General features: G+C 40.9%; 2 protein-coding genes across 2 annotated transcripts; both read right to left on the bottom strand.

The window, feature by feature from the left end:
* Window positions 1-8,034: 8,034 nt before the first annotated feature.
* LOC115174716 (thrombomodulin) lies at window positions 8,035-11,620 on the bottom strand. Its single transcript, XM_029733517.1, has one exon. The coding sequence runs from the start codon at window positions 11,242-11,244 to the stop codon at window positions 9,595-9,597; it is 1,650 nt and encodes a 549-aa protein (XP_029589377.1). The 5' UTR covers window positions 11,245-11,620; the 3' UTR covers window positions 8,035-9,594.
* Window positions 11,621-12,529: 909 nt separating this feature from the next.
* On the bottom strand, window positions 12,530-14,927 carry LOC115174717 (thrombomodulin-like). The gene has a single exon (XM_029733518.1). It carries the CDS (start codon window positions 14,738-14,740, stop codon window positions 13,103-13,105), a length of 1,638 nt encoding a protein of 545 aa, XP_029589378.1. The 5' UTR covers window positions 14,741-14,927; the 3' UTR covers window positions 12,530-13,102.
* Between the last annotated feature and the right edge of the window lie 6,781 nt (window positions 14,928-21,708).

The following is a 21,708-nucleotide window of genomic DNA, read 5'->3' on the forward strand; positions in this document are numbered from 1 at the left end:
GTCACATTTTTTACAGTATTGCTTTAGCGCCTTATTGTTTTGGAATATTTGTATTCTTCTTTTCAATCTGTCAGTTAGGTTAGTATTGTGGAGTAACTAAAATGTTGGCCTCATGGTGAAATCCGTGAGCGGTTTCCTTCCTCTCCGACAACTGAGTTAGGAAGGACGCCTGTATCTTTGTAGTGACTGGGTGTATTGATACAACATCCAAAATCTACAGCGGAGATGCTGCAATATGTTTTACAGTAAGGAAAATCATACTGTAAACTATATTACAGCATCACAGCTGTAAAGCAAAATTACAGTATTAAACTGGCAACTGTGGTGCCAGTATAATGCTGTAAATTTGCAGGGAAATACCTACAGTAACATACAATTATTTTACAGTACTAAGCAGCATTGCAGGTTTCTTTAGAAGACAGCTACCTGAAATGTAATATTGTAAGAAAAACAATACGTGAACAAATATATGTGAACATAACATGAATTTCACATGAAATGCACAATAACCACAAAGAACAACATTTGAAAAGAGCAACATTACAACTCCAGATAGCAGGGGAGAGAAAGAGAGAGACAGAGAGAGATACAGTGATAAGAACATTGACAAATACTGGCCAATAATGTACTTCACCATACACAAACCAAAACATCAGAATAGGTCATTCTTGAAAATACAGGATTATGTAAGAAAAAAATAAAATCGAAACAGATCAATGAAAAATAGGAAAAGAACAGTTGAACAGTGAGAAATTTTTACAAAAAACTATAACAAGAACTGCTTGCCTGCCTGTCTTTAAGAGAGAAACAAGAGAGAGATCGAGAGAGAAAGGGGCTGAGAGAGAAGGATGGATAAAGAGGAGCGAGCAGGGCTAGACTGGAGCCAGAGAAGCACGCTACAACAAACCAACACAGGCTCCGGGATGGCGCAAGCAGATAATTTGCTGACCCAAGCCACATGGAAGGATTTCTGAGAAAATGAGAGACGCAAATAAGTCTCGAATAAATCTCGGTGGCGTGCAGATTATCACCCCAATCTTTGAAACTCGGATCCTCCTTAGCTCTGATACGTCAACTAGGACAAACATGGACATAGAAAGAATAGAAAGATAGAGATTGCTATTACTATGACTGCCACTATTACTACTACTATTACTATGACTACTACTATGACTACTATTACTACTACTATTATCGTTACTATGACTACTACTATCACTACTACTATTACTATGACTACTATTACTATGACTACTACTATCACTACTACTATTACTATCACTACTACTATGACTACTATTACTACTACTATTATCGTTACTATGACTACTACTATCACTACTACTATTACTATGACTACTATTACCATGACTACTATTATCACTACTACTATTACTATCACTACTACTATTACTACTACTATCACTATTACTACTACTATCGCTATCACTACTACTATTACCATGACTACTACTATCACTACTACTATTACTATCACTACTACTATTACTATCACTACTACTATTACTACTACTATTACTATCACTACTACTATTACCATGACTACTATTATCACTACTATTATTACTATCACTACTACTATTACTACTACTATCACTATTACTACTACTATTACCATGACTACTAGTATTATTATCACTACTACTATTACTATCACTACTACTATTACTATCACTACTACTATTACTACTACTATTACTATCACTACTACTATTACCATGACTACTACTATCACTACTACTATTACTATCACTACTACTATTACTACTACTATTACTATCACTACTACTATTACCATGACTACTACTATCACTACTACTATTACTACTACTACTACTATCACTACTACTATTACTACTACTACTACTATCACTACTACTATTACTATCACTACTACTATTACTACTACTATTACTATCACTACTACTATTACCATGACTACTACTATCACTACTACTATTATTACTACTACTACTACTACTACTACTATCACTACAACTATCACTATTACTATCACTATTACTATTACTATGACTACTACTATTACTATCACTACTACTATTACTATTACTACTATTACTACTACTATGACTTACTATCACTACTACTATTACTATGACTACTACTATTACTACTACTATTACTACTACTATGACTATTACTACTACTACTACTACTACTACTATTACTACTACTATTACTACTACTATGACTATTACTATCACTACTACTATTACTATGACTACTACTATTACTACTACTATTACTACTACTATGACTATTACTATCACTACTACTATTACTACTACTATTACTATGACACCTACTATGACTACTACTATTACTATTACTATCACTACTACTATTACTACTACTATTACTATGACTACTACTATGACTACTACTACTACTATTACTATCACTACTACTATTACTACTACTATTACTATGACACCTACTATGACTACTACTACTACTATTACTATTACTATCACTACTACTATTACTACTACTATGACTATTACTATCACTACTACTATTACTACTACTATTACTATGACTACTACTATGACTACTACTATTACTATTACTATCACTACTACTATTACTACTACTATTACTATGACTACTACTATGACTACTACTATTACAATTACTATTACTCGCTGGGTAAAAAGGCAGATGACAACTGACAAATAAAGTTTGTGTTCATCAGGTGTGTCTGTTTTTACACTCGAACTCCTTCAGGTCTGCGAGAAAGTGTCTAACATGTGAGTTAATTGGCAATGGCTTCCTCTGAATGACCTTTCCGGTCTTGCGGCTCACTCTTGCTTTTGCTGTGCATTTTGTTCCTTCAGGGTTTAATCAAACCAGGAACCTGCACAACCCAACATAGAATATATTAAATCAGTTGAGGCATTGAAAAAATAACAATAAGAAATATCATTGCAATGTAACTAACAAATGCTAAATGTAAGTGTTGGATCAATGAATGTTCAATGCTTACCTCTGTATCAGCCCCAAGGTTGCAGAGGCCAACTCCTGGTATTCTATGTTAAAAACATAGAACGTGCTGAAGAGCACAGAAAGGGCAGCAGCAAAGTTGGACTCACTGTCCAAAACACAGAGCCCTCTCCCCTCGATCGACACCATCCATTTTTAGGAATATAATATAATTTTTCCAGAAATACACAAAAGTATGTGTGTTGGTGTATACCTACTAGATATCTCTAGATAGGTACCACAATACTATATATTTCTGTTCCACCTTAAAGCAAATAAATGTATTTATTACCAAGCATGATCAGCCTTGGGGTGTATGGCAAAGGAATTTGCGCCTCGACATCAACCCGAGTTACAATGACCTAAAATCACAAAACCTACATATTAAAAATATTCAAATGATGTGTAATAGTATAATAAAACCATTAATCATATAAACTTTATAAGTATAAAAACACTATTCCTTACATCTTCCAAGAGGAACAGAGATTCGTCCTTCTCTTTGAAGTGGGTCATCAACAAAAGAATGGCAGCAGTGTCTGTTAGATCGTCATTGCCTCTGATGTCGATTTCATTCAGCAGGCACTGGATCTCTCTCCTCAGCTTGGTCTTTTAGCTTTTAAAAAAGTTGACAATTCTCTTACCCTTGTTCAGGAGAGCTTGAGTCAGACAACTGTCAATCACGATGCCAGTGAGGGTATTGAAGTGGTCGCAGAGCCATAATTTGGTGATAAGGAAAGGCCACTGTTCCTGGAGGTCACTGACGCTTGGAGGACAAGTGTCCTATCCATTGTTAAAGATCCTATCCATTCTTAATTTTCTTTAAAAAAATTCCAAGAAAAAACTATGTTAGGCTATGCGCTGCACAAGAGGACAAACAAACAATTTACGAAACATTTGTATATTTTTGTACTTTTATGTCTTTTTGTAATTTCTGTCGCCTTTATTGCATATGCCTCGCTCCCTCATAGCATAAACCATTTATTTTGAGGGCAAACAAATTAACTATTTACAGAACCTTTTTAAACTTGTGTGTACGTACACTCTTAAAGAAAAGGGTTCCGAAAGGGTTCTTTGGCTGTCCCCATAGGAGAACCCTTTTTGGTTCCAGGTAGAACCCTTTTGGGTTCCATGTAGAACCCTCTATGGAAAGGGTTCTACATGGAACCCATAAGAGTTCTACCTGGAACCAAAACGGTTATTCATGTGTCTGGAATCAAAAAGGGACCTTCAAAGGGTTCTCATATGGGGACAGCCAAATAACCATTTTAGGTTCCTGATAGCATCTTTTTTCATAACAATGACGTAAATATGTTACATTTATCAATCAAGATCACACCTCTTTGGTTGAAGGACTGAAGCAATTCCCGGCACTATATTATTGGCGTCAAACGGTCTTTTATGTCCTCCGGGCTGAACATATTCAAGGTCTTTAAGATTCTCCACTCCAACATTTGTCCTCAGATGCTCCGACAAAGATCTCACCGTCTCGGTCTCCAACTCGGGCATTTGGTGTTTATTGCATCTTGAAGACCCTCTATGCCTACACTGGTTTAAGGAGAACTCACTGAGTGATGCAAGGAAACAACAGAGAAACCTAACACTTTATAAACTGGTAATGGGTAATAATCACTCAGACTATCTGCATTAACACACACATAATTAATCAGAGAATCTGGTATAAAATGAACCCTGAGATCAACCAGTGACACAGAGTGATACACGCCAACGATTAAATAGACCTGTGATTCTGTGACCAGAATCAGTGAGATCTTTCCAAATGTGTATCCGTCATCATTTTCTCCCATTACAACAACAAGGCCTTTAGTGTATGTTGTTACTTTGTATACCATTTTAGACACCTCTGCAATGCTTTGCTTTGTGAACCCTTTTGACTGTCCAGCTCCCTGAATGACGTTGTTATATAATTGCTCCTCAAATTAATTCATGACACTAACAACTTCAATGCTATGTGGAAACAATTGGCCGCTGCATAAGTAAGATTTGAGTAACTGGTGCCTCTCAGACAAGTTTTCTGGCACACTCCTTGAAGTAGGAGTGCTTGCTCTCAAACCTCGGTGTCCACAAACGAATGAGTTGCCCAAGTGTAACAAGTAGTGATGCTTTGACGCAAGGGCACTCTACCCCACAAGCAAAACTGTAGTTCGCCACATTTCTATGTTTTTTTTGCATGAGTAATGAATGCTTTAATATTTAGGAAACTGAAATGGCAGGATTTACACCTGTACATTCCCAATAAAGCTACTTCCAGCTACCAGCCAGCCTGCAATATGAAAATTACATGACCCCAGCCACCAAATTACATGCACATACCAAAAGAGCTATCAAGCTATATGCTACCATGCAACTCATGCCAACCACACAATCTCCCCCCCCCCAAAATGTATAGACTACAAGGCTAAATAAAATATCAGTCTGTGCCTGATGTTTCAGATATCATTAATTTAATGTTGCCTAATTAATGGTTGGATAAGGATCATTTCTGAAAGATTAGCAAAAGCACAAGGAAAATTCAACTCACGGGGGAAAATGCCACGACCATCGCCCTGAATAATGCTAGCAAGCTAACCACACAATGTGAAGAAAATGAAAATAAAAGATAACTTTAATATCCTGCAGGGCAAAATATCAGTCTGTGCCTGCTGTTGCTGAATTAATTAATTTAATGGACTAAGGATAACAAAAGCAGCGAGAAAATTCCACTACACTTTTGCTAAATCACACGCACCCCGAAACTGAATAGAGCTAACGCTAACCAGAGATATTTAGACTTAGAGAAAGGTGTACAAAGGAGTGCGCCATCTCTGAGCTATAGCTAACGTTAGCAAGCACCATTCCCCATCTGAGACACCTCTCATTCCAACTTCAGAATCACCCCAAAAGTATACATCCCAAGGCAAAATGCCAGTCCATGCCTGCTGACAAACTAAAGGTGCATTCAACATAGCTAAACTCTCGCTCCCTCCCTAGACAAACAGTATTTTTGTCCGGTGAAGCCTATGACCACTTTGACACTAATACCATAGTGTTAGCACCATGCCACTCATGTCATGCACCCACCGGTTAAGTAGCCTATCCAAATAAACTCACATACGGATTTCTGCACGTTGTTAATACTAAAATGATTTGCTGCTGTATAGCTACAACATCACTGATTATTTTACCAGCAAGAAAGATCAACGCAACAGACCGACATGTCAACCTGGCTGCTGTTAGCTAACCCAATCCAAACAAGCTAAAGTTAGCTAGCTAATTAGTAGCTTAGTTAAGAAAACCTGCAGTAGGTATATAGAAGTATATAGTATATGGAATTAGTACATACCTTGCAGCTGCTCAAAAATATTTAGGCGACTTTTCCAAAAAATTTAAAATATAATAGCTTGAGTAGAACATAAAGCTTATGTTCTCATGAGTCTTCCCTCGCAGACCGCCGATCATCGCATTAGTAGAAATCAAGTCTGTTGTCAGGGCAGGCCTGGTTGTAGATATGTTCGAGTCGCGTCGGGGACATTGTTAGCATTTTAGCTTTCCCTAACCTTTACCTAATTATCCTAACCTGCTTTAATTCTCATAACCTGCTGCTTAATTAATAAAGTAACTTCTGCTAGTCAAAACCGGAAGACCTGCCCTGTGAACAGTCTTGATTTCAACTATGAGATACAGCTCTCTTTCGCTCTCTCTCTCTCACACACACACCATAGACCGTTTAGCGCCGCCAACTACAGCAGTGTTCGGGAACTACTGTAAAGAAATACAGTAAGTTAGAGTGATTTTTACAGGAGGCTTACAATTACAGTTAATAACAGTATTTTTCAGCATTTCCTCATAATGCAGTACAATCTACAGCATTAATGCTGTAAAACACATTTAAGGTATTTTACTGTGCATTCTACAGTATTTTACTGTTGAAATTACAGAACGGTCTTACAGTGTAGGCTGTCTCTGAGCTCCATGCACTTATTTCTTTCGCCAACGGTTCACGTTGAATCAATGTGTCCATATGGCAGAGGCTGGTGCTCTCACCTTAGAGGAATTGTAACTTTAAAAAAAAAAATCATTTTAATTGCGATTTGTATTATTGACAACGTGACAATCATTTTGAGAAATAAAACATTATTATTGAAATGAAACTGTTCCATGAAAATGTGCATATGAAAATCATAACGGGCATGCAGATCGGTAGAAATTGTAAGATACATTTTAAGTTTCCCCAAACTTGAAACTCACAAAATGTAAACTCACACGCCGCCTAGGAATAGACCGTTGAGAACATAGCACACATTTCTTATACTTCATAATGACAACGTGTGTGTGTGTGTGTGTATGACTGACTGACTGAGTGAGTGAGTGAGTGTGTGTGAGAGAGAACAAGAGGAGTGTTGTATCTAAGATTGTGTCTATTAAAACTGAGCACAAAAGGACAGCTATGTGATCCATCGCGGAGAAAAGCGCTCACCTTGTTTCAACACCAGTGGGTGGAAAGCACCACTTGCTGGGCCACACCCAGCACTTTGTTGCTTGCTAGACTAGAGGGCTAATACGCCTGTTTAACATGGGCAGGAGCAGGCCTCCGAGCCGAGGGAGAGAGAATGTCATGTTCCTTATTTGATATTGGTCCCATTGCCTTTTCGCCAAGTTTAGAATTGTAAACTAATAGAAAATAGAAGTTGAAAAAAAGTATGAGCATTGCTCTAGATCACTTGATATCCACCACAAGAGGGAGAGAAGAGAAGAGGGCGCAAGAGAGAGGGGAGACCAACAGAGAGGGAGAGAGAGAGACCCGACTTAACTCAAACTTAACCGTTTATCCTACAGCAGAGCGTGTCCGACTCAAAACCACTACAACTGACTAGATAAGAGCATACCGCTTAGAAAGCAGAGCTGAGAGCTCTCCATGCAGGATGGGGGCCATATTTAAATATCCCCCCAAAAATGTAATCTCCCCTACTTCAACTCTATTATCATTTATTTCAATAATGCAACAGAAAATGGTTTAATCGTTTTTTATTGCAACACAAATTCTTGCAGTTTTACCATCTGCACACCTCCAGTACCTGTACTTTCTGCGGCTATGCCTGAGAGATGATAGGCCTGAAAGGCATGATTTCTAAACATGTCCCACCAGTACGTGGCAGTATAGAGAGGGCCCTGAGAGATGATAGGCCTGAAAGGCATGATTTCTAAACATGTCCCACCAGTACGTGGCAGTATAGAGAGGGCCCTGAGAGATGATAGGCCTGAAAGACATGATTTCTAAACATGTCCCACCAGTACGTGGCAGTATAGAGAGGGCCCTGAGAGATGGGCTTGAGAGATTATGTCTGCAGTTAGACTCTATTGGAATCCAACCATGTTTGAGAATGAAGTATATCAGGTAATCTGACTTCTACGGACTTTAAGTTGTTTTTATAGTCCAGTGGTTTTACAGATTCAAACCGTCCTCTTGAAAGACAGAGTCTGCGGACCCGTTGGTAACCGTCCCTTTCAGCCCTGTTCTGCCCGTCTCGCCACCGTCAAAAGTAGATTTTTGTTAGCATTTTAGCTAACTCTAACCCTAACCCTTTTTCTAACCCTTAACCTAATTTTCATAACTTGCTACGTTAATTCTCATAACCTGCTGTGTAAACTCTAACCTGCTACGAAAAGTAAATTGTTACATAAAACCTGTCCTCCTGGAAAGAGCTGTATCAAGTTGTTTGCAAGATTACATTGTTATTACACATTATGCTAACTAAATGTGTATAATCAGGGGAATTTTCCTTCTGTCTCAATAGTCTACTCCATATAGTCTAGTAGGCTAGTCCATAGTCCAATAGCCTGTGGCTGCGCTACTGTAAGCCAAATACAATCAGGGGTGAAATTGGAAGAATCCCTCTGAGATCAACCTATGACCCTATCAGATCACCGGGCATTTGGCTCAAAACGTTACAATTTAGGCCTACATGCCAATTATTATTCCAATTACAGTCCAAAAGGGTCAAGTCTTGTTATTTCAATCATATTAGACTCTCAGAACAAAATAAGATTAATCCTAACTAAAAAAGAAAGAAGGTTTGTAATAGCAATGTATTTGAGAGCAGGAGAGCAAATGATCTGAATTGCAATTGTGACAAAATCATAATCCTGCACACTAAAAAAATCTGGAATAATAGGTTATAGAGAGAATACATTGAATTCATGAAATAAAGCACACTATTATTCGATAAGATTAAATAAGCATAATTAAATAGCAGTCTCTTTAATAGTCCACAAGGGGTCACACTTTAGTAGGTATTGGGAAAGGAAAGGAAAATATGCACATAATGAAAATACAAATGTTATGTTTTTTTCTTTACACACATTGTTTTGAAAGATGCCTTCTTATTGGCTGTTGGCTGATATGTAATTTGCTGTGTGACAAGGTGAGGATGTGATGATGAGATATGTACATGTATATGCCATGGCCTGCACTCTGGATACCGTATAATGACATTAAAAAACAATTGATTGCCAATAGTTGAGTGTGAACTGCCTATATGGCAATGAAAATGACACACATAATACCATAATCTAAGTGTCTTGTTTGAAATTCCTGTCCATAGATGGTTTTGGGTACTTTTCCGTCCTTACTTGCTCCAAATCGTGTCCATCATCGCCTTGGGTTTTGGGCGCACTTGGAACTTCCAATTTTCTGCGACGTTTGAGAATATGCTGGAGTAAAAATACCATCACCAAAACGACAATGACAATACACACTATTATTCCAATTAGACCACCTGCTGTCACAGTTGAGGGGCGCTGAGTTGGATATTTGACACTTGGTGTAATAAAATCAGATGATGTCGTAAAGCCTGAACCCTCCGACGGTTGACTCTCAACACATTTCCATCCGTCAACCAAGTCGAATCCCTCATAGCAAGAACACATATGACCTCCATACGTATTTTTGCAATTATGTTCGCAGTAACCATTATCACATTCATTAATGTCCATGCAAAATCTAATTTCATTTCTTACATCGATCAGGTAACCCTCGGGACAGTTGCATTGATGTGGATCATTTGGGTCACATTCTGCAAGACACTCTTCGAAAGGACAATGAAGTTGACATTTGTTAGGGTCTTTTCTCGTTGCAATATATCCTTCAAAACAGGAGCAATTATAACTGCCCAATGTATTTTCGCAAATATGCTCGCATGGTCCATCCATGTAGCACTCATCTTCGTCAATACATACGTCATTCATCATTTTGAATCCATTTTGGCATCTGCATTTAAATCCACCAATATTGTTGACACACTCATAGTTCTGTCCCGGGCACTGTCTATCATCGAAACAATCATCAATATCTTTACACTTCTTCCCATCTTCTGCCAGTGCGTACCCATGGTGACACATGCAGGCGACGGAGCTGTCATTTTTCTGGTAGCAAACGTGTGCACACCCGAAATGAAGGCAGGGATCGTTTTGCACAGCTACACATGTAAATTTATTGTCATGCAGAATTTTTCCAGGTGGGCAGATGCATACAGGTTGTTGATTAATCGATAAGCACTCATCCTCACAACCACCTTTCAATACATCGCAAGTCCATGGGGCTTGCATCCACTGTTCAGAGAGACAGATATACTTGGAATCAAGGGGGTTGAGCGTTGCAGTGCTTCCCATAGGCAATACCAGTAGGTCATCTCCCTCGAATCCAAATGGGGTCTCATATAGAACGGATTCCTCGCTTTTTATGTCAATACGTTTGCAGACACTTGGGAAATTATACTCACAAAGGTATCCATCTATTTCCCTGTAGCATGATTGTTCTGTCCATTTAAAATCGATTTTGGACACCGAGACACATTTTGAAGTGCAGACATTGTCAATGACCCCCCAGTTTTGAAAGTCGGTTGAATTATCTCCCGTTATCCATCTGTACCCCCGCAAATCAGAGGCACTGTTGGGACATTGTCCACTCGGTAACCGCAAACCAATCCAGTAATCTCCTGTAATTTCGATTAAAATCGAAATCATGTATTGTGATTCCGAAGATCGCACTGTCATTAATTGTCCATTATTGCTCTCACAATGTTTTTGAGCCGTTGCAAAAGCGACTGGATCCTGGAAAAAAGCTAAACAATGATTCCCGTCGCAGTATGCATTATGTTTGGCTTCTCCCACTCTCATCAAGAATGTTAGAGTAACAAACACCATCACTATCATGTCCCTCATTTTTAAACTCAGTTTTTACAACTTTCTAATTAGTCCTACAAGTCTTGCGCGTATTAGAAGTCAATGTAGGCTATAGCCTAGTTTAGACTGTTTATCCTGCTGATAGTTCACGCTTATAAAAGGCTCGCTCCATGTTTGCGCTCTGGTCACGGAAGGAAGTTCCTCCTTGGAAGGAAGCTCGTTTTCAGCTGCTTGCTTAATCCCCTTCCCAAAACGTTATCTCTCCCACTGCGACGGTGCACATCACTGTAGCCTATATTTCGAATAACGCAGACACGCGAGCCTACCCACACCCGAGTGGGCGCAAATATTAGCCAACATTTGGCAAATAAACAAATGTATACACTAGTAAACTGCAAACATGAAATACACGTTGGTAGATAACCTCTACAATTGAATAGGCCAATATTTCAACAAACGGAATTAGGATATAGTTCAATTTATTTGTAGAAGCCTAATACATGTTAATGTTTCCCCCGCCTCTCTCTCGCGCTCTCTATCTTTCTCTGGTAGCTCAGATGGCACATTCAAGCTATTTTGGGATACATTTTAGAACCCCATCCAGAAATGGGCACCACGAGAACAGAACCAAGGCTCTTAAAATGTCAATCAGCAGTAGAAACGATTTCAAAAGGCATCCCCGCCCCTGTTTTGGTAAAAAAGCTGAATGCAGGACTGACAATCCATGATATCAAAATAATAGTTATAACCATGTTTTGAGGCTATATAGTGTGGGTTCGATTCCCACGGGGGGCCAGTACAAAAAAATGCATGAAATGAAATGTACCGTAAGTCACTCTGGATAAGAGCGTCTGCTAAATGACTAAAATGTAAATGTAAAATGTTTGCTTACATTTACTTTGTTTACAAACATTGATGTAAAAGAAATGTAGGTCTTCCCTGTGGCTCAATTGGTAGAGCGTGGTGTTTGCAATGCCAGCATGGTATGTGCAAGGGCATGGGTTGTGGGTTCGATTCCCACGGGTGGCCAGTACAAAAAAAAAAAATGCATGAAATGTATGTATTCACTACTGTAAGTCACTCTGGATAAGAGCGTCTGCTAAAAAGTAAATGTATATTTTGGGTTCTGGTGGGGTACGACAGGCATTTATAAGTTATATTATTCAATAATCAATGGGTTCATATAATACATTCATTAGTCAAAAAATGAATGTAGCAATTACTGATTGCCCCTTTAAGGTGATTTACACATAATATGGTTTCAGGTATTTGCATGAAATACGATTAGACCTTTTAAGTTACAAATACCAAACTATGCCTCCAATACAGAAGGAATGAACATTTTATTTTTCTCCAACTAATGACAGTATAGCCCAATATAGGCCGTCCACACACACACACACACACACACACAGCTTTACTCCAAAGACACATTATAGTTTTTACACTGATATAATTCATGGCCTATATTCAACTTGTTGGCCCAAATAAAAGTGGAAGTGGAGCAAGCAGATAACCTCCATGCATGGCTGCTTAATTGACCATTTGCTAAACAGTAGGCTGTTATTTGCTTTTGCTACATTTCAATAACGAGTTTTAGTGAGTAAATAACAAGAATAATCCCAAAGAAGTTAAATAATAATTTATTATGTTTTCTTTTAAAATCATTTGATAGGATATATATATATATATTGCAAGTTAGCCTATAGGCTCACTTTGTTACTGGCTTTGTTCACTTATAAGATTGGTTTGAATTTTTTGTGATGAGGTGAGCCATTTCTGATATATGCTTATTAAAACTGTATGAAATAAAAACATTACAAGTTCAATCCTTTGCAGACGTGTAAACAAGGAATGACAATGAAAATGGCCAAATTATCCAACAACATATGAATTGTCATATTATAAAATGTCTGTCAAATTTTTGGTACTTATCCGTTGAGACTTGCTGCAAATCGTGATTACCAAAGCCTTGGCTTTCGAAAGCAATGTCTAAATTACCTCGACGTTTCAGTATAAGGTGAATAAGACCAACCATCACCAAAATAACAACGACAATACATACTATCATTCCAAGAAGACCTCCGGCCTTTACAGTGAAAGGGCGCTCAGTTGGATGCTTGGCACTTGGTGTATATGGTGTCGTAAAACCTGAACCCTCCGATCGTTCTCTCTCAACACAATCATATTCACCAACCAAGTCGAATCCCTCGCCACAAGAACACAGGTAACCTCCATAAGTATTTGTGCAATTATGGTGGCAGTAAGTATCCATCTCACATTCATCTATGTCGACACAAATTGATGACCCATTTCTGTCATCGAGTAAGTAACCTTTTGGACAGTAGCATTGATATGTTTTACTACGATCACATTCTGTGGGACACTCTTCTGCTAAACAAAGTAATTGACACCTGTTGGTGTCTTCAGTCATTGAAATGTATCCATCAAAACAGGAGCAAATGTAACTGCCTATCGTGTTCGTGCATTCGTGGTCACATGGACCCATGAAGCATTCATCCACATCGACGCATATGTCATATTCCAACTCATATCCCTTCTGGCATCTGCATTCAAATCCACCAAGAGTAGGCACATTGACACATTCAATGTTCTGTCCCGGGCACTGTCTATCATCGACACAATAATCAATGTCTTTGCACTCCTTCCCATCTTCTGCCAGTGCGTACCCATGGTGACACATGCAAGCGTAGCTGTCATCTTTTTTCTGGCAGAGATGCGCGCACCCTGAGTCATGGCAGGGGTCATTTAGCGCATATTCACATGTGACGTGGTTGTCCTGGAGAGTTTTTCCAGGTGGACAGGTGCATACAGGTTCATGGTTAACTGAGGAACAGTCATGCGAACAGCCACCATTAAATACGTCGCAATTCCACGGTGCTTGCATCCACTGTTCAAAGTTACATATATACTTCGATCCGAGGGATTTGAGCGTTGCAATGGTTCCCGGGGGTAATACCAGTAGGTTGTCTCCCTTGAATCCCAATGGGTTGTCGTACAGAACGGATTCGTCCCCTTTTACCATGACATGTTGGCAAGGACTGTCAAGTTTATATTCACAAATAAATCCATCTATTTTACTGTTGCATGGCTGTTCCTTCCATTCAAAGTCGTATTTTGATACTGAAATGCATTTTGAAGAGCAGACATCATCAAAGCGTCCCCAGTTCTGGAACTTCGTTTCATTATCTCCAGTAATCCACCTGTACCCTCGTAAAACCAACGCTTGGTCGGGGCATTGGCCGCTCGGTAGCTGCAAACCAATCCAATAATCTCCAGTATGGATACCGAGTAATATTAAAAGGGTGCTATGCGATATCAAAGATCGCACTGTCATTAAATGTCCATTATGTCCATTATTATCCTCACAATGTTTTTGTGCCGTTCCAAAGTCGACTTGGTCCTGGAAAACCGCAAAGCACTGCTTCTCGATGCAGTATCCACCACGAGGGGCTTCCCCCTTGACTCTCAAAAGGAATGTTAACGCAACGAGTATTCCTACAGTATCCATCATTTTTTAACAATAGCCTACGCCTCAAATCAAATATAACAATTTCGCATATAATTTAGAGATGTAGGCTACTCGGCTCCTCTGCTTATAAAGCACGGTTTGATTAGTAGAATGAACGTTAAGACTGCTGATATCTGCCATTTATAAAAGCCTCCCTCCATGTTTTCGATTGATCAAGGAAGGAAGTTCCTTTTTGGATGGCGTAGTTGCTGACTAAGAACAAACAAGTTCTCTCTTAACCTGCAGTTGGGCTGGCTGCAACCTGGACTCAGGGGTAGACTTAACATCGTAAAAGTAAATGTAGTAATACACAAATTTGTATGATATGTTACGTTTTGTATTGTATGTCGTAATTTGTGAATATCCATTATCCATTTTGTAAGAATGACAATTTGTATGATATGTAACGAATTGCAATTTGTACAATATCTTACAAATTTGCAAAATGTTTAATATGTTATGAATTCCAATTTGTTGTGGCAAAAGTTAGCTAGGTTGCTAACGCTAATGTTAGCTAGGCTAGGGGTTAGGGGTTAATGTTAGGGTTACGGTTAGGAGTTAGGTTAAAGGGTTGAGGTTAGGGTTAGGAGAAGGGTTAGCTAACATGCTAAGTAGTTGCAAAGTGACAAAAAAGTAGTGAGTAGTTGCAAAGTTGCCAATTAGATCAAATGTCCGTGATGAGATGTTCGCGTTACATGTCCATCTGTCCACCTCAGCCAACCACCCTACTTTCATTTTTTGACCTTAAGTAACCTTCTGTCTTATGTAACCATACCAAACTTAACATACTGTATCCTACTAATATGAATGTCCTGATTTTACTATTACTTTGTTACGTCTAGTCTATGAGACCAGGCTGGCCCATCATCGTATTACTAGTGCCATCGTGTCACTGATGCATGCGCCCACACACATTATGTTATTACATTTGCCATGCCGAATATTTAGAGGCAACCAAGATAATATCTGGGTCTCTCTGTTTGTCCAGAGGTGGTAGCCTAGGAGGAGTAGGAACATAATCACTCAGGGGGAGATTGAATCATGAGTGGCACAAATGCACCACAGGAAGTGGAAGGTGGGCTTACTTCCTCTAAGCCCACCCCACAATTTATGTTACTAGATAGAGATGGCATGTTATTTCAGCGCTCCCATATTTCCTTTAATAAAATGGGTTGAGTGAGAGAAATGGGGAATGGAGTGGAAGTGGGTTTGGTTTTGTTCATGCAACGGGAACAAAACCTGTCCAACACTCATATTTGATTAGTCCTACTGATTGGTATGCTGTCACGATGAAGTCCACTATGTAGGCTACATTGTATGATAAGTAGTGGCATTTGTAGATTATTGTTGGCTGCTTGATATACCTGGAAAAAAAATGTCATGTCTCTTTGGCATATTTATTTAAAACTTAGAAGGGGACACTTCAAGATGTGTCTGCAGACTGTTTATTTTTGGAAAACCAAATATATCCAGAACGGAAGAAACCATGCCTGTTCTTTCCAACACTTATGTTTGTATAGCCACATTCTGACAGAGCCAGTTTCGTTGGTGCCACCAACAACATATCCGAAGCCTATCGTTGAGTGAACAATACCTCAAAGAGGCCCACTTCTTTGAGTCCACTGCAAGACAAGTCTTTCATATGGGATGGAGGAAATGGGAGGTCTTCCCCTGCAGCGTGTAGTTGGGGATAAGGAGAAAGGGAAAAGGTGTGTACCGATGACCTTCCCTGTATCAAAACCCACGAGAGTGATTTCTCTCTGAGTCAGCGTTGTCGGAAGGTGCCAGCCATATCCTGTGATGGCTACTCCCAACCAACTCTACATTGATCATAACTTTTATGAAAATGGCTGAAATCACATTGAATAAGATTCACTCATGTTGTCGTAATGGAAAACTATAGACTGTGGAGAATGATGGAAGACATTTATTAAATAATATGTAAACATGCCTCTAACGGTCATCGTACGTAGTGGACCAAGGCGCAGCGGGTTGAGTGCTCATAGTGACTTTTATTGAACACAAACAAAATGATCGAACGAACAGGATTGCAGGCTAAACACACAGCTATGCAACAACAACTTCCCACAAGGGACATGTGAAAACAGGGCTACTTAAGTATGACTCTCAATCAGCAACAACGATGTACAGCTGTTCCTGATTGAGAGCCATACCAGGCCAACACAAAGAAATACACAACATAGATAGAGCATAGAAATACAAACATAGAACATAACCAAAAACCCCGGAATACTCTAAACAAACACCCCTCTACATAAACACATATACCAACAAACCCTGAACCACATAAAACAAACACCCCCCTGCCACGTCCTGACCAAACTACAATAACAAATAACCCCTTTACTGGTCAGGACGTGACAGTACCCCCCCCAAAGGTGCAGACCCCGGATGCACCTCACAAAAAATCAACACAAAAATCAACCGCCCAAACTAAAGGGAGGGAAGGGAGGGTGGCTACCGTCACCGACGGGTCCCGTGCTACACCCCCCCTCCCCAATCCTCCTACTGTGGAGGTGGCTCAGGCTTTGGCCTTAGTCCCCCACCTAACCTGTCCACCCCCGCTGAATACCTCGGGCTGAAGCGCGTCGCTGTAGACCTCGGGCTGAAGAGCTTCGCTGTAGACCTCGGGCTGAAGGGCGACTCTGGGAGTTCCGGACTGTAGTGCGACTCTGGGAGCTCCGGACCGTAGGGCGACTCTGGCTGCGCCGGTTCCGAACCGTAAGGCGACTCTGGCTGCGCCGGTTCCGGACTGTAGGCCGTCTCACTCGGTTCCGGACTGTAGGCTGCCTCACTCGGTTCCGGACTGTAGGCCGTCTCACTCGGTTCCGGACTGTGGGCCATCTCTAGACGGGGCACTGTCGCCGGACACTCTGGACGGGGCACTGTTGCCGGACACTCTGGACGGGGCACTGTTGCCGGAAGCTCTGGACGGGGTACTGTCGTCGAAAGCTCTTGACGGGGACTGCACACTGAAAGCCTGATGCGTGGGGCTGGTAGTGGAGGTACCAGACTGGAGACATGCACCCCAAGGCTAGTGCGAGGAGCAGGAACAGGACGAGTTGGACTGGGCTGACACACTGGAGGCCTGATGCGTGGGGCTGGCTTTGGATACGCCAGACTGGATACACGCACCTCAGGGCTGGTACGAGGAGCGGGAACAGGATACACTGGGCCGTGAAGGCGCACTGGCGGTCTCGAGCACAGTACTGGCACCACCCTTACTGGCTGGATGCCCACTTCCCCCTGGCAAATGTGGGGCGCTGGCACCGCGCACACCGGCCTTTGAATGCTCGGCCTCGACGCCATGCGCATCACCCCATAGCACGGGACCTGACCAGTAACATGCTGGTCATGCACGGGGAGTTGGCTAGGGGCTTAACCCTGGCCCAGCCAAACTACCCGTGTGCCCCCCCAAATAAATGTATTGGGGCAGCCTCTCAGGCATCCTTCGTTGGGCCCGCTCTTCGCTCCACTTTCGCCGTTCCTCCCTCGCTGTCTCCACCTGTTTCCATGGCAGGGTCTTGTCCCCTGCCATTACCTCCTCTCATGTCCAAGATGTCCTCCACTCCCTTCTCTCCCTGGCCCAGGATCCTTGCTCCTCCTGGGCCTGCTGCTTGGTCCGTTGGTGGTGGGAAGTTCTGTAACGGTCGTCGTACGTAGTGGACCAAGGCGCAGCGGGTTGAGTGCTCATAGTGACTTTTATTGAACACAAACAAAACAAGAACACAAACAGGATTGCAGGCTAAACACACAGCTATGCAACAACAACTTCCCACAAGGGACATGTGAAAACAGGGCTACCTAAGTATGACTCTCAATCAGCAACAACGATGTACAGCTGTTCCTGATTGAGAGCCATACCAGGCCAACACAAAGAAATACACAACATAGATAGAGCATAGAAATACAAACATAGAACATAACCAAAAACCCCGGAATACTCTAAACAAACACCCCTCTACATAAACACATATACCAACAAACCCTGAACCACATAAAACAAACACCCCCCTGCCACGTCCTGACCAAACTACAATAACAAATAACCCCTTTACTGGTCAGGACGTGACAATGCCATATTTTGAACATTTTCCTATGTTTAAACGTTACCATTTTGGCAGAATTTTGTCAAAAGCATTGCATGTTATGAGCTGCAATCTGCAATCTGCTCATAACTTGCATACCAATGTAATTTGAGACAGTGATTATGATCCCACATACATGTAGGCTACAAGGAAGTTCCATTTCTATTTGCCATGTGTAATAAAGAAATGAGAAATCTTACTCACACACATTTATTATCTTGGAAGTGCCAAACCCAGCAACCACGTAATCTGATTCTAGTGTATACAATTCCGCTCAATTTAATTTGGCATTCCTCAAGCTATTGCTAGTGACGCAACTCAGACATTCATATTTTGGTATTCTGTCTGCCACAGCCTACCTTACTTTCTTTTGTCAACCCTTTTGTCAACCCTTTCTGCTTCATCCTAAGGAATTGACTGTTAGGATATTGTGTTTCGCCGCCTGAGACGCACATAATCGCAGTGTAAATAATGGTAGATCCACCGCATCAATGGCAGGAAATGGCTTCACGGGACTCTTAAGCCTTGTTCACACTGGCAGTTTGAAGTGACACTCATAGGTGGTTTGAAATCAGATACAAATCTGATTCCTGGCCATGCGACTTCGTCAAATATGACCAAAATATGACCAAATATGATTTGTTTGCCCCCAAGTGGTTTGTAGACTGTTATTTGGCATATGTTGTTGCTTGCTAGTTACTCTGTTGACAGTGTGAAGAGAACATGTGGTAACTAACTAGCTTGTTAATTGTTTACAAACAAATTAGTGAATGTGCTAGCAAGCTAAACAGCTACCTAGCTAGCTAGTTGACTGCTGTAGCTAGCCAAAAATACCTTATTTTGAAAGGTGATTATCCTTTGAGACTTTCTAAGTGTGAAAAGTGTTTAAACACTTTTTGTTGTTGATTTCACATTGAATTCACGTTAGTTGATAACTCAACCAAATGTAAATCAAAACTAGAGGTTGAACTGACGTCTGTGTCCAGTGGGTCTCTGTGACACTTTATTTTCTGGAATCTGGTTGATTTAATTCAGAGGGCCTGCTGAATAAAGCAAGATTATTAGCAGGCTGTCTGTGTTGGCAGTGTGGTCTGACTTGATTCAAAGAGATGTGCTTGTGTTGGAATGTGTGCTCACACACAGTTCTTTAGGGCCTCTCCAACAGGCGATTACACAGAGACTCTTGCTATTGCCAGCATTCACTTACTACTGAGAAAACAACGGAGTGGTTTGGACGCATTGTAATAATCTGTTTCCAGCAATTGTGTTGTGCCACAAAGTACATGCAAAGAAAAGGCCCATTTAATCAGGTTGACAGAACTCCAGAGACAGGAAAACAAACTCTGACATGTCATAGTGTAACCGATGTGAAATGGCTAGTTAGTTAGCGGTGGTGCGTGCTAATAGCGTTTCAATCGGGTGACGTCACTCGCTCTGAGACCCGAAGTAGTTGTTCCCCTTGCTCTGCAAGGGCCGTGGCTTTTGTGGTGCGATGGGTAACGATGCTTCGTGGGTGTCAGTTGTTGATGTGTGCAGAGGGTCCCTGGTTCAAGCCCAGGTTGGGGCGAGGAGAGGGACGGAAGCTATACTGTTACAATAGCCTCTGCTTTATCACATCCTATCTAAACAGACTACCGGTAGTTGCAGGCAAACTCATGTATTCATAGCTTGGAGAGTGGTGTCGGTAGACAAGTAGATATGTCAGACTGAGCTACAAATAATTTAGTCTGCGGTCTTTTGCTGACTCACGCATTTCATTTAAGAATTTCCAGACTTTTAAGAGAGAAATGCATTGTAATCTCATTTACCAGCCTCTCTGAAGGACTTTAACTTGCAACCTTAAATCAATGATTACTTGGTTCAAAGCAGAGTCACATCATTGTCATGTTTTTCTTTAGTCATTACTAGAACCCTGACCAGGAATCACTTATAACTAGGGCCCTAACAAGTTTTTGGATAGGCAATTCTTTCCCCCAAGATACTATTTTCCCTAGACATTACTAATTCCTCATTAAAGCAAATATTTCCCCTTAACCTTCCTACACACCGTTTCCATCCCCCTGAGCATGGGGAGCAGGAACAACCCTATGGTTCTCAACATCTCCCCTCTGTGAAAAATAAGCCTTCCCGAGGGTCTGGCATGATGACAGACAATCCCTGTTACAAGAACAAACACTTCTGGCTGGGCCTCAGCTGGACCATGCACAACTCTTCAACTCTCAAGTCGGAGATGAGGGGTACTCATAGTCCAAACAGCACATAACTTCAGAGGCTAGAAAGTCAACACAAACACAAGGACTCATTTGTTTTCACCCACTGGGAATTACATCACATTTAAAGAGGCTGAATTACATGGTGAGAGTAGACATCTCGTGACATGGCAGGGAAGGGTGAAAAGGCTGCATACACAGCACTAAGGATTTGTAGTTTATTGTACCAGCTCCTGTATGTTTCACAAGACTAGTCGATTGAGGAAGTGAAATGTTCTTCTGTATTCCCCTTTTTGGACATGTTTGCATAAACATGACCTGTCATCTCAAAAGTCTCCAATACCTAACTACCGTTGTGTCCATGATCCCATGCCTGGGATTCTATCTGAGCTAGGTCAGTGTGTGTGAAATATGGAGGAGAGGAGTCCTCTTGGAAGAGCACTTGAGGGAGGAACTTGACTTTAGATGAAAGTTACAGGCCTCTGATAATTACCTAGTACCCAGGCGAGCCCTGGGTAATGGGTAATTATCAGAGGCCTGTACATTCTGGAATGCTTGACCCCTCTCCATGTACGCCTGGGAACACTTCCCCCTGAACAGGGAGGCCTATAGCTAACTGCTACTTAACCCACATTGTTCTTAGAATAACTGG

This window comes from Salmo trutta, chromosome 35, assembly GCF_901001165.1.
Source record: "Salmo trutta chromosome 35, fSalTru1.1, whole genome shotgun sequence".
Classification (NCBI taxonomy): Eukaryota; Metazoa; Chordata; class Actinopteri; order Salmoniformes; family Salmonidae; genus Salmo; species Salmo trutta.